This window comes from Saccharomycodes ludwigii, chromosome V, assembly GCF_020623625.1.
Source record: "Saccharomycodes ludwigii strain NBRC 1722 chromosome V, whole genome shotgun sequence".
In the NCBI taxonomy this organism is placed as follows: domain Eukaryota; kingdom Fungi; phylum Ascomycota; class Saccharomycetes; order Saccharomycodales; family Saccharomycodaceae; genus Saccharomycodes; species Saccharomycodes ludwigii.
The window spans coordinates 254387-268175 of record NC_060204.1 but is presented as its reverse complement, the minus strand read 5'-3'; the positions used below and the strand labels follow the sequence as shown (position 1 = coordinate 268175).

General features: G+C 31.1%; 5 protein-coding genes across 5 annotated transcripts; 3 read left to right on the top strand and 2 right to left on the bottom strand.

Annotated features, from left to right (window-relative positions):
• Positions 1-40: 40 nt before the first annotated feature.
• Positions 41-1099, bottom strand: UFD1 (polyubiquitin-binding protein UFD1; the record flags this gene model as incomplete). Its single annotated transcript, XM_046079275.1, has 1 exon — positions 41-1099. The coding sequence occupies one exon, from the start codon at positions 1097-1099 to the stop codon at positions 41-43; it is 1059 nt and encodes a 352-aa protein (XP_045933553.1).
• Positions 1100-1537: 438 nt separating this feature from the next.
• Positions 1538-6024, top strand: SCDLUD_003899 (uncharacterized protein; the record flags this gene model as incomplete). The annotated part of the gene is made up of 2 exons (XM_046079276.1): positions 1538-4746; positions 5157-6024. 2 exons carry the CDS (start codon positions 1538-1540, stop codon positions 6022-6024), a joined length of 4077 nt encoding a protein of 1358 aa, XP_045933552.1.
• A 277-nt stretch (positions 6025-6301) lies between these two features.
• TAM41 (putative phosphatidate cytidylyltransferase) lies at positions 6302-7462 on the bottom strand (the record flags this gene model as incomplete). The annotated part of the gene is made up of 1 exon (XM_046079277.1): positions 6302-7462. The coding sequence occupies one exon, from the start codon at positions 7460-7462 to the stop codon at positions 6302-6304; it is 1161 nt and encodes a 386-aa protein (XP_045933551.1).
• Positions 7463-8702: 1240 nt separating this feature from the next.
• Positions 8703-10406, top strand: SCDLUD_003897 (uncharacterized protein; the record flags this gene model as incomplete). The annotated part of the gene is made up of 1 exon (XM_046079278.1): positions 8703-10406. One exon carries the CDS (start codon positions 8703-8705, stop codon positions 10404-10406), a length of 1704 nt encoding a protein of 567 aa, XP_045933550.1.
• Positions 10407-11449: 1043 nt separating this feature from the next.
• Positions 11450-13258, top strand: SCDLUD_003896 (uncharacterized protein; the record flags this gene model as incomplete). The annotated part of the gene is made up of 1 exon (XM_046079279.1): positions 11450-13258. One exon carries the CDS (start codon positions 11450-11452, stop codon positions 13256-13258), a length of 1809 nt encoding a protein of 602 aa, XP_045933549.1.
• Positions 13259-13789: the final 531 nt, after the last annotated feature.

Genomic DNA, 13789 nt, shown 5'->3' with positions numbered 1-13789 from the left:
TATATATACAGAAAAAAAAAAAAAGAAATAATGCATAATATTAATCAATCTCTATAATTTCAGGACTTTTTGTCGCTTTACTTTTACTACCCGTATGCTCTTTCCTTCCCTTTCTCTTAGCAGCTTTTCTTAAGGATTGCCCTTCACCTTGAAAGTTGACTAATTTGGTTCCATGGCCATCTCCTTCATCATCATCATCATCATCTTTTTTTGGTGGGATAAATGGGAATCCAAAAAATAATTGACCATCCGGCAAGTTCAATGGTGCAGGTTGTTTATCCAACGAAAGCTTCACCTCATTTTCTAATACTTTTGTTGGAACATTCATTATTTTTCCGGATAATTTTTGTCCCTCTCCCGAAAAGTGTGTTGAGGATGAGGAATTCAATTGTTCTGCATAACCAATTCTTCGTGACATACTACCAATGCTCGGTGCCTTAGGTTTCATGTTTTGTTTTTTAATCCTTTCTTCTTCTTGCAATTTTTTGTAGTCTGGTTCTACATAACCCACAGGAGGAGCAAAATCGGTGACCAAATCAGTTTCCAACACACAAATACCGTGAGATTCATTTTCTGGCTTAACCTCTAAAACCTTTATCCTGTATATTTTGTTGTTATATTTAATATCGATTATATCATCCATAGTCAAAGTAGAAAAATTTCTTAAGGAATTTTCTAAAACTGCTTTTGGATCTGATATGTCCAAGAAATCTGTTGATTGTGGTTCTAACTTAACAAAATTGCCCAATGGTAAATCAGTGGAAGATATCAAGAGTAACGAGCCCGTATGTACTCCTAAAACATCCATCATCCAATTTGGTAAGTAAACTCTTCCTTCTTCGGCTATAAATTCCAAAACACCACTATGTGTTTTTCTTTTTGAGTCGGGACTTTCTAATTCAAAAAGCATCGGGTATCTGACATTTAACATACTCAACTTGTTTAGTGCACTAGGAGGCAAAAATATTTTACCTCCATAATTATAGTCACTTTTATTACCTTGCATAGCATCTATAGGATAACATCTAAAAAAATCCTGAAATTGCTGTGGTAAACTCGCGAATGGTTGCATATCAAACCTCCCAAAGCTTGAAAACATTTTTGTATTTATATATTTATTTATTCGATATCGTTGATTATTTTTTGACTAACTTTCCTTTCTTTTTTTATCTTTGGTTGTCCTATGAACTTATAAATCTAAGTTGTTGAAATAAAATCATTAATATGCTAGATATTAATTTTTTAAGAGGAAATTGTATCCTTTAATATTTATCCAATTTTTTTTTCCCTTTTTGCCACCCTAAAATTTAAAAAACATCTTAAATACCTTTTTTTTTTTTTTTTTTTTTTTTTTTAATACAAAGGCTATCATCGCTTTCGTTCGATTCTTACTCGTTGTGTTTTTTTTTTAAAAAAGACGTAAAAATTATTTTTTATTTTTTTTACATTGAACCAAAGGAAAATAAAAAGAAAATAAAAAGAGAATAAAAAGAAAATAGAAGGGAAATAAAACAACTAAACAAAAAGAGCAGCAAAAATGTCTAGTTCAGACGAAGAGGCCTTGTATGATGATCTGGATGATTATAGAGTATTAATTGACCCTCATGGATCTGAAAATGATGATGCTATCAACAATAATGATGATGATGATGATGATGATGATGATAATGATGATGATGATGGATTCAACTATATTGATGATTTTGAAGGTATGGACCCAGATGAAATAGATTTACTGGCGGAATTTTCAGATATAAATTCTGATGAACAAAGCAACCCAGATGGGAAAAGGAAAAAGAAGGAGAAAAAAAAGAAAATGAAAGAATCTGGCAAGTATAACGATAATTTTAAATATTCTGAAAGTGAACAAGAAAGTACAGATGGTGAGGATGAAGAACAAAATTTCATGAACGCAATTAGAGAGGCCAATAATTTTAAAGTCAAAACCAAAAAGAAATCAGGTGGTACCGGTTATAGAAGAGTTAAAACAGTTGATCCGGAAATAGCGATGCTATTGTCTGAAGCCAATGAGGCCTATGTTCGAAATGATATTCAGGTTGCGGAAAATCTATACAACGAAGTTATCAAAAAGGATGCCAAGAATTTTGCTGCCTATAAGACTTTGGGTGATATTTATCAAATTCAAGGAAGACTAAATGATTGCTGTAATTCATGGTTTTTAGCTGCGCATTTAAATTCTTCAGATTGGGAATTTTGGAAAGTTGTTGGTTCATTATCCAACGAACTAAATCACAAAAGACAGGCTTTATACTGCTATTCAAGAGCTTTGTCTGTTAATCCGAATGATGCACAGTGCATTTACGAAAGAGCGCTTTTATATAAGACTATTGGTCAATTGGGTAGAGCATTGGAAAGTTTCCAAAAATTACACAAGATTTATCCCTATGATGGCGACATTTTACGTGAACTAGCTGTTATTTATGTTGATTATGATAAAATTGACGAAGCCATCGAACTATACCTTAAAATATTGAAACAAAACATCGAAAAAAGAAAAATCATTAGGAATTATATGGAAAATGCACTTGATTCGTCATCTGAAGATGAAGATACAGATTCTGCGGAAGAAACAGATAATGAATATGATGATTCAGAGGATCAAGAATTTAATGAATTGCCCAAAAAATTAAGGAATAAGTACCGTTGCATCCCCTTTGATTGGTCTTCATTAAACATTTTGGCCGAGCTATATTTAAAATGGGCACCTACAGACCCATTACATGCGATAAGAAATATTAAAAGATGTGCAAGGTGGATACAGTATAGAGAATCTCAAACATTTTGGGACGATGTTTCTAATGACTCGGAATTTGACGAAAGAAGACAGAAAAATGCGAAATTCCAAGCGTTGGGTGATTTCAAAAATGATTTTGAGTATTTTTTGCCAATTGATATTAGGATTAGGTTGGGTTTATTAAGATTGGCATCCAAAAATATACCAGAAGGCTTGGTTCATTTTAATTTTTTATTTGTGGAGAATTTCGAAGATATCGCGGATCTATTTTTTGAAGTGGGTGTTGCTCTAACAAAACTGGAAGAGTATAAACATGCTGTAGATTTTTTTGAGCCCTTGTGGGATTTTCCAGGTTACTCTACGTTAGAGTATTATAAACCATTAGCCAAGTGCTACAGGGAATTGGAAAAATATGAAGAAGCCAAAAATGTGTATAGTAAGATTGTTGAGATGAGACCTGGTGATTTGGAATCTAAATTGACATTGGCAGAAATGTATTATCACCTAGCGAATTTGAACATGTTTAATAAATTGTTGTTAGAGGTTGTACAGGCGCGTAAAAGACAAAAAGAGCAAGATGGAGAAAATGAAAAGAAGGACAATAACGAAGTTGGTTCTGATGTAGTTGACAATAATAATTTGCCCATTGGCGACGTATCATCGACAGCAAAACCATTAATGACTGATGATAAACCGCTTTTTAATGCTATTAATGCCAAAAAGAAAAAGAAATTGAAAGGTGTAGATATGGAAAAATATAGGAAGGAAAGAGAACAAAAAATTGCGGCAAGTGTTATTGATAGGTACAAAAAACTAAAAATTTATAAATTAGGCATGAATAAGAATGACGAAAACCAGTTAATGTTATGGATAGATACTGCTTCTGATTTAGTGGATATTTTCACGAGTGTTCGTAATTTTTTTGTTAAAAATAGATCGAAAAAATTTGTTGGTATTATCAAAAGGGCTAGGAAATTTAATAAGCTTCTTGATTATAAGATTGAAAGACTTTCCAAGTTGTCGATGGGCGAGAATTTAATTGATGGTATGCCTATCACCGAAGAGCGTATTCAACTAATTTCAACCACAGAGCTTCGTGGGTTAAAATATGATGAATGGTTTGAACTTTTCATGGAACTAGCGTTGATTGTTACCAAGTATCAAAGCATTGAGGATGGGTTGAGTATCATTGAAACCGCACAAGATATTAATGTTTTCCATCAAGATCCAAATAGAAATAAAATGATGAAATTTGTCAAATTTTCTATTGTGCTACAAATGGAAGACGGTTTGGAAATGATTGAAAATTTACGTGTTTTGTTAAACCAATTTCAATTCAATCGTAAGTTGTACCAAATTTTCATGTTTAGTTTGGCAGGTGGTGGGAACATGGCAGTGGATATAATAAGTTCCACACTAGAGCAGAAGTTCTTTTTAAGACAAATAAAAGCATTTGACAGTATACGATTCAACACACATGTCTCAGGACAGGCATCGATTAGCAATAAGGCAGTTGAAGAGAATTTAGAATGCTTGCCCTCTGCTTACCTTTATTACATTTATGCAATGCTGTTATATTCCAGCAGAGGTTTTTTATCATCCCTTCAGTATTTAAGTCGAATTGAAAAACAGGTAAGTGATGATCCGATGTTTAATTTGATGATGGGATTATCCTACATACACAGGTCGATGCAGAGGTTGACACCAAATAGACACTTTCAGATCTTGCATGGGTTTAGATATTTGTACCAGTACTATGATTTAAAAGCCAATTCTAATGATACTATTGATAAACAAGAGGCTAGCTATAATATAGGTAGATCTTTTCATTTGTTGGGGTTATTAACTCCGGCAGTGAAGTATTATTATGAAGTGTTGGATTCTAAATTTAAAGATAGAAGATTGAAAAAGCATGCAGCATATAATTTGGTTTTAATATTCAATGAAAGTGGGAATACTAGATTAAGTAGTTGGTTGATAGAGCACTATTTGTATGTTTAATAGGGATTGAAATCCGTAAATATTAATTGTTTTTATTATTTATGTCTTTTTTTTATTTATTTATTTATTTGATGTTGTGTAGGATTGAGGTTAGCAGAATTGAAACCGTTGATGTTTGTATATTTGAGTGTGGTCATTTGAAAACTGAAAGGATGAGATGTAACTGTCCGAGAGAGAGAGGGATATATATATGTATATGACCGAATTTTAGTTGTTTGTCCGATAAAATATTAATTATAATAATAATAAAACTTCTTGGTTTGAGATCATATGATTCTTTTTCTTCTTAATAATGATAAAATAATTACTGTTGAGTCTATTTATGTTTTCATCTTTATTTATTTATTTTAGGATTTGCAAAACAATAACATGTGTCTCAAGACTATAACTTATTGGATAGCTATTTAAAAAATCATCCTTTAAAAGACAATAAAACCAAATATCTACATATAATAACCGGTATGCCGCGTCCATCTCAGAATATTCCATTTCCCATTAAAATGAAGACTTTATTAAAAATGTCTATACAAAGGTTGCGTTATGCACAAGAAAAAGGCGAATCTACTGCCAAACAGTCCAGAAGAGATGTTGCAAAGTTATTGAAGAATGGAAAAGAAACAAAAGCGTTATTTAAAGTAGAAACTTTAATTAATGATGATAACCATATGGAATTACTAGAAATAATGGAATTGTACTGTGAATTATTACACGCAAGGTATCAATTAGTGGGGACTATTAGAGATGAAATTGATCTTATCGAAAATCATATGGACGATGGAATCAATGAGGCCATAAGAGCAATAGTTTTCGCAAGTATACATATACCAGAAATTAAAGAAATACAGCAATTAAAAGAACTGTTTAAATTTAAGTTTGGCCTTGACTTTATTAAAAGTATTGTAGATGAGAAAGTTGGTGTTCCTGAACGAGTTATTAACAAGTGTTGTCCAAAATTGCCCTCCGAAGAGTTAGTGGAATTGTATACCATTGAAATAGCAAGAGTTTATGATGCACCTTATAATAAGATGGATGAAAACAAGCAAGATGAAGTTGGGACAGAGGAAACAGGTAGTAAGGAGCATTTAAAACAAGATAATCTTCAAAAGGAAACATCGAATACTGGAAGTAATGAAGCTAGCAACAAAGAGTCTGTGACGCCTAAGGTATCTGAATCTTTAAAAAGAGCTATACATACCAAAGAACAAAAAAATACTCAAGATTTAGAATTAGAAGATCTAAAGAAAAGATTTGAAGCTTTAAGACATTAGAAAATTTCTATACATTGTTAGGATTAAAATAATAATAATAATAATAATAATAATTTATAATAGTCAGAATAATAATTAGAGTTCATTGTATATTAATAAATGGTCAGAAAAATGTGAAAAACGAGGGATATACTTAGGGAAATTTACACGATTCAAATATATCATCGTCAGTCATTATCAGAAAACAAAAAGAGAGAAACTAAAATAAAATAAAAAGGTTAAATTTTTTTTTTTTTTTTTTTTTTTTTTCTTTTCCATTATACATGGAAATTTGATATTAATTTTTCATGGCCTTTAATTTCTTTGCCCATGCGTATTTGACGGATTTCATTAGTCCAGCAGTGAGTATACCCTTGGCAGCTTGAGTTAGGCTTGTGGAACTTATTTTCTCTTCTAGCTTTTCAAGGACATTTTCATTGGTGAACCCCTTTGGTAAATAATAACTTTGATTTTGTAAAATATCTTTCACTATAGGAGAATAATAATATTGGAAATTTTCAAAATTTTTCTCGACTATGTTAGAAATTTTATTCGGATGTTCACCACCCAACTTGTATCTTACATCACCTAAATAACTTAAACTAGTGATATTTTTATAAAACTCAAACTCATCAAACTTTCCGTTGTTTTTAAGTAAAGTTATATTTCTAGAAACAGTGGCAGCAGCTTTCAAATTAAATTGATTCCAGTACTGTACTCTTAGGTCGTTTTTTAGAACTTTGACGGGTTTTTGTAACCTACCCGCCAAATAAAATGAATCCCAAGTGGCTAAATCCTTTAGTAATCTAGTTATAGAAACAACACCGTATTTTATTTGCTGTCCATTAAGTTCAACAAAAGGATTAAAATATATACCAGCACCAATATCTTGGAATTTGCTGATAAATTCGGAACCAAAATATTTCAAACTTGAGTAATGATTTGGATTCTGTCTCATGTTTAAAGAATGCCAATGACTGGGATGATTAACACCAAAAATCAAATCTATTTGTGGTTTATCGTTCTTAGTATAACCTGATTGTTTGAAAACGCCCGAACCATATCCAAAAGCATAAGCTATTGGAGCATCGAAGTGGCTGATAATAGATTCCAAACTTTTATTTAATTCTTTGTTTATTTTAATAAATTGGTTATTACCAAAATTTGCTGGTAATTTAGTAAATTTGTATGTATAGTCGGTGAATTGGGCAGTGAGTTCATCAGCTTTTTTGATTCCCCTCTCTAAATACTCTAATTTTGCGGTGGTATCATTTATATATTTATTATTTATTGAAGTGTTAATTTTATTAATGTCTGTGATAGTTGTATTAAGTATTTCTTGGATTTTAGTTTTGGGAGTTGTAGATGTTGAATGAAATCTTGTAGCATTTGATGTTCTGTAGCTAAATGAACAGATGATTCTTGAGCCGATGGTACTTCTGAAAGTTCTATTAAACATGGCTTATGATTATTTTTTTTTTTCTCTATTTTTTTTCTCTATTTTTTTTCTCTATTTTTTTTTCTTTTTTATTATTTAAAAAGTATGATTTGCGGATATGTTATTATTATTATTAGTTCTTGGGTATATGATTTTTCTATGGTTTTTTTTTTTCTTTTTCTTGAAAACAATTTTACATGACTTTATGTTAAAAAAAATAAAATAAAATAAAATAAAATAAAAAAACTGCTTGTATCCATGGACATATGAATTAGAATTTATTTTATTGGCCGAAAAAAAAAAAAAAAAAAAAAAAAAGATTTCTAAGTAGTAATATATTTCTAAGTAGTAATATTATAGGTAAGTTGCCTAGATAATCATTTGATATTTATACTTGCTTGATTTCAACATAGATATAATGTTACTGAGATCATAATATAATCATTGACAAGCTTTTACTGGGGAAGTAAATGCTCATGCTTTTATTAGTTAGTTGCTAAGTTAATCATCTTGAATGAAATACAAAATAAACTATCTCAGATTATGATTTAGATTTACTACATGAATCATGATCCGTAAAGTTAATACCGATGTCAGATAATTCCGACTGATATTATTACAGCAACGGATAGGAATAATATTGCTTCTCAGGGTAAGTTTTGATATAACTGCCTTTTTTTTATATATGTAAATACATAACCAAAAATATTGTATTGCATGCACCCACAAAAACAAAAACAACAAGCGCGATGCCGTGTCTTAACGCCAGAAGCAAACTTCTGTCAAAAAATCATTAATTAATATAAAATGCTGTGGCATCATATTTTTAACCTTACATTAAACTAGAATGGTAAATATTCTATGGAATTTTAACATATTTTTTGCTAAAAATTATCATGACATTTTCACAATTATATATATATATATATAACAAAATGGGTACGCTAAAGAGAAATGAAATTTTTTCTTTTCTTTTTGTCTCCTTTTTTATAGGCAAGTATAAAGAAAGCAAAATATATATATATATATATATATATATAAGCCTGATATTTATACACATATATAACAAAGTCTTTAAACATACATATAAAAAAAAAGAAAACTATCTTGTTAAAAAGTAATTTTTTTTTTTTTTTTTTTTTGTCACAAGTATTTGTTTTCATGAAAGGTGAATTACTTTTATTTTAAATATAAGATAGATAAGAAATAAATTAAAAACAAAAAAAAAAAAAAAAAATTCCAAACAACACAAACTAAGAATATGTCTATGGATATTGAAAAAGATAATCCGATCCATTTAAAAATGGACAAGTCTACTAAAATTAAAAGTTACGAGAGTGGTAATAATGACATAGAATTAGAAACTTTCAATGACAATCTTAACAACCAAGAGCTAAATGAAGAGAATATCACCGGTGATTACGAAGAAGCTGAATTGAAAAGGGGATTGAAAGCCAGACAAGTAGCGATGTTAGCATTAGGTGGTACCATTGGAACGGGATTGTTCATTTCGATTTCTCAACCCTTAGCTGATGCTGGTCCGGTAAATACTTTAATTAGTTACTCCTTTTTGGGGAGTTTAGTTTATTTTGTCACACAAAGCTTGGGTGAAATGTGTACGTTTATCCCAGTATCCTCAAGCGTTACCGTGTTTTCCCAGAGATTTCTAAGTCCCGCCTTTGGGTTCGCTAATGGATGGATGTATTTTTGGAATTGGGGGATCACATATGCAGTAGAAATCTCAGTTGTCGGTCAAATTATCCAATATTGGCCAAGGGGTCAAATAGTTCCTCTCTGGGCTTGGATTTTAATTTTTTGGGTGCTTGTCACGAGTTTTAACTTTTTCCCCGTCAAAGTTTACGGTGAAATTGAGTTTTGGCTAGCGCTGATTAAAGTTATTACAATTATTGGCTACTTGATTTTTGGGCTATGCGTTGTCTGTGGTGCTTCAAAACAGGGACCAATTGGGTTTCGTTATTGGAGAAATCCAGGTCCTTGGGGCCCAGGTATTATTTCCAAAAACAAAAATACTGCAAGATTTTGTGGCTGGGTCTCTTCGTTAGTCAATGCGAGTTTTTCTATGCAAGGTGTTGAAACGGTTGGTGTACAGGCGGGTGAAGCTGCCAATCCAAGAAAAACTGTTCCCAAGGCAATCAACAAAGTTTTCTATAGAATCATTCTGTTCTACATAGGCTCCATCTTCTTCATCGGCCTACTAGTTCCATATAATGACCCACGATTGTCATCTACCACTTCTTATATTGCTTCTTCTCCTTTTGTTATTTCCATCCAAGAAGCTGGCATTAAAGGATTACCAAGTTTATTCAATGCAATTGTTGCTTTGACTACAATTTCAGCGGCAAACAGCAATGTGTATATTGGTTCTAGGGTTATATATTCGTTATCAATGAATAATTGTGCTCCAAAAATCTTTAAAATCTGTAACAAATTAGGAACACCTTACTATTCCGTAATTGCAGCATCTCTTTTAGGTTTGCTGGGATTTTTAGTTGTTGACGCAAACTCCAACAAGGCGTTTAATTGGTTAATTAACATTAGTAGTTTATCTGGTTTAATTGCATGGTTTTTTATTTTACTTTGTCACATTAGATTTATGACGGTTTTAAAACATAGAGGTATTTCTAGAGACGATTTACCATTCAAAGCCAAGTTAATGCCTTTTGGCGCCTATTTTGCAGCATTTTTCATTTTCATTATTATTTTCATTCAAGGTTTCACTGCATTTGCTCCCAAATTTGACGTTGCTTCTTTTTTTACTGCTTATATTTCGTTAATGTTAATGGGTGTTATATGGATAGGAGCTCAAATATATTATAAATGTCGGTTCTTGACCAGAATTGAGGATATAGATATTGACACGGGGAGAAGAGAGGCCGATGATATTATTTGGGAAGATGAACCACCAAAGACTTTATGGGACAAATTTTGGATTATTTTTGCTTAAGGAGAGGTTCATATCTATTCTTCTTCACTATTCACTTTTATATATATAAAGTTATTTTTATTCTAAAAAATGTGTATTGTAGTAATTTTTTTAATTTTGCATTTCCCATAACTGCCAATGTTCTTAATATGTTTTTTTTTAACGCCGTTTCTTTTTTTTTTTTCTTTTTTCTTTTCTTTTCTTTTCCAAATGCCAAAAGATTTTCGATTGCCAAGAATCAAGATTTGTTGTGCTTTTTAAGTGATGAATAAGCGCCCTATAAGATATACCACTCAAATTTTTAAGGGCTTGATTGTCACCAAACACACTTCAAATATTAGAAGGTTATACACTCATTGTGCAAAAATACAAATCCGCTTCAAGAATTATATGCAAATGCGACGGTAAAAACAATTAGTATACTGGTAAAAGCAACTTATTAAAATAAATAATCACATAATGGGATATATGACCAGTGGCATAAAATATGAAAAAGATATAAAGTCACGCCTATGAAAAAAAAAAAAAATTTTTTTTTCTGTGCCGTTCAGTATCTAAAAATGCAAAATGCAAAATGCAAAAAAAAAAACAAATTGACGCCGTACCTCAGAATGTCGGATAAACAGGCTAATCACTATGATATCACATTATTATTCACTAGCCATTCTTCAAAGGTCATTATGAAAAAGTCAAAATAATGTCTTAGTATCATTGTATCTATCAATTACTCAAAAATTGTGGATCAACCTTTGTATTATTCGAAATAATTTTTAAAAAATTTACACAGTACACTACCAAAAAAGAAAAAAAAAAAAAAAATTGAACCTCCATATTGTTTGAAATATTTTAATTGGGTTTACAACCAACTTGAATATTATTATTATAATTCAATATAAATAGGTGACTATTATTTTTTAATGATTATTTGATTTCTTAAATAATTTTTTTTCCCTTTCTCTCTCCCATCATTGATCAAAATTTTTTTCATATCAAAGAAATAAACAAAAAAAAGAAAAAAAATTTTTTTTTTTGATCAAAACCAAACATTGTATTCCTTCAATAAAATGGATATAGAAAAAATAAATGATCCCGTGGAATTTGAAAAAAATGCCGGAAAGGTATATGAAAACAAATCTGTAGAAGAGGAAATAGATACATTAGAAGATAGAAACATATCTATCGAAAGATCTGGCCAAAATTTGAATGGAAACAATACAATAGACCTTTGTGATGACAATGAAAAGCAAACAATTCTAATTGAAACCGATGATGCAGATGTCAAAAAATTGAAAAGAGGATTATCACCCCGTATTGTAGCAATGACATCTTTAGGTGGTACTTTAGGTACGGGTATATTTTTTTCCATTTCAACTCCCTTACAAACAAGCGGACCTGTTAATACCTTAATTAGTTATAGTTTTGTGGGTGTCTTGGCATTTTTTGTTACACAAAGTCTAGGTGAAATGGCCACTTTTATTCCGGTTACTTCATCTTTTATTGTTTTCGTTCAAAGATTTTGTTCCAAGTCAGCAGGGGCGGCTGTGGGCTATATGTATTTATCATCTTGGGCAATTTGCTATGCTCTGGAAGTAAGTGTTGTTGGTTCTATTATAAACTATTGGACAGATGTTGTTCCTTTAGCAGGTTGGAATATTATAGCTATTGCCGTTACATTTGCAATTAATTTCATGCCGGTTAGAGTTTACGGAGAAGTGGAGTTTTGGATTGCTTTAATCAAAGTTGTGGCTATTGTCGGGTTTATAATTTTTGGGCTAGTAATGGTTTGTGGTGGTAGCAAAAAACAGGGACCAATCGGGTTCAGGTATTGGAGAAATCCAGGACCTTGGGGTACCGGTATTATTTCAAGTAATAAAAATGAAGCCAGATTTTTAGGATGGGTAAACGCCTTAATTAGCGGTGTTTTTTCAATGGAAGGTGTCGAGACGGTTGGTATTCAAGCTGGTGAAGCTGCCAACCCAAGAAAAACTGTTCCTAAAGCAATTAACAGAGTTTTCATTAGAATTCTATTGTTTTATATACTCACTTTATTTTTTATTGGCATGATAGTCCCTTATAATGATCCCCATTACCAAAATACAGACTCCAGTTATATTGCAGCATCTCCATTTTTAATTGCTATTGAGGATTGCGGGATCAGAGTGTTACCACACATTTTCAATGTCGTCATTTTAACAACTGTGCTCTCTGGAGCAAATTCCTCGTTATACTTATCATCTAGAATTATTTATGGGTTAAGTCAATTAAAGCTATTACCTGCTTTTCTAACTAAATCAACTAGATCGGGTGTTCCAGTTTACAGTGTTATTTTTGCCGCTGCTTTTGGGTTTTTAGCCTATTTACAATGTGGATCCGCTACAAGCCAGCAAACTTTCAACTGGTTTTTGAACATATCATCTTGCGGATCTAGCTTTGCCTGGATTTTTATAAATATATCGTATATTAGATTTGCAAAAGCTTTGAAATACCAGGGAATTTCCAGAGATGATTTACCATTTAAGGCAAAGTTGATGCCGTTTGGTGCATATTTTGCTGCATTTTTCAATACAATTATCGTTTTCATACAGGGATTTACTGCTTTTTGTCCTTGGAATGTTTCAAATTTCTTTGCATATTATATATCTAATATTATATTTGGTATTATATGGGTTGGTGGCACTATTTTGTCCATGCTTGTGTTTACCAAAACCGGTAATTATCGATATTCAGTCAAGTTTGAAAAAAAACCTATATTCATTGAAATTGAGAATATTGATTTGAACACTAACAGGAGAGACATAGATCTTGAAGTTTGGGAAAATGATGAAGAAAAACCGAAAACGTTTTTTGGTAAAATATTGTCTTCGTTAACTTGAAACGAAGGGAGAAACAAAAAGGAGAAAAAAACCGCCTTCTAAATATATAATTTCTTTCTTCTTTTATACGTATATATATGGTTCGTACTAGTTTTAAATATATATATATATTCACAATATTTTTGTGAATTGAGGGGGAAAATAAATACTTAATTGCTAACTTCAATGATGATGATGGAAAAATTAGGTTTTATTTGCATTTAATTTTCAATACTTTTTCTTTTTCAACTAAACAAAAAGACATAAAAAAAAAATAAATGTTATATTCAAATGATAAGAAGTTATCTTTGTATATTTTTCCTTTTCTATAAGTTATACTGACATTTTTGTTTATTTTTTTTTTTCCGTTTAAAGAAAAAAAAATTCAAGGCATCAACATTTTTTTTCTCACACGATTTTCACACAAGTAAAAAAATACGTAGCGGCATGTGAAAATGAGGGTACTTTAACGTCAGAGATGACGGTAAACCCATTATTTTTAATGGGGATAAAAATAACGATATCCCATTGTTTTATTTTCCACAATACCAA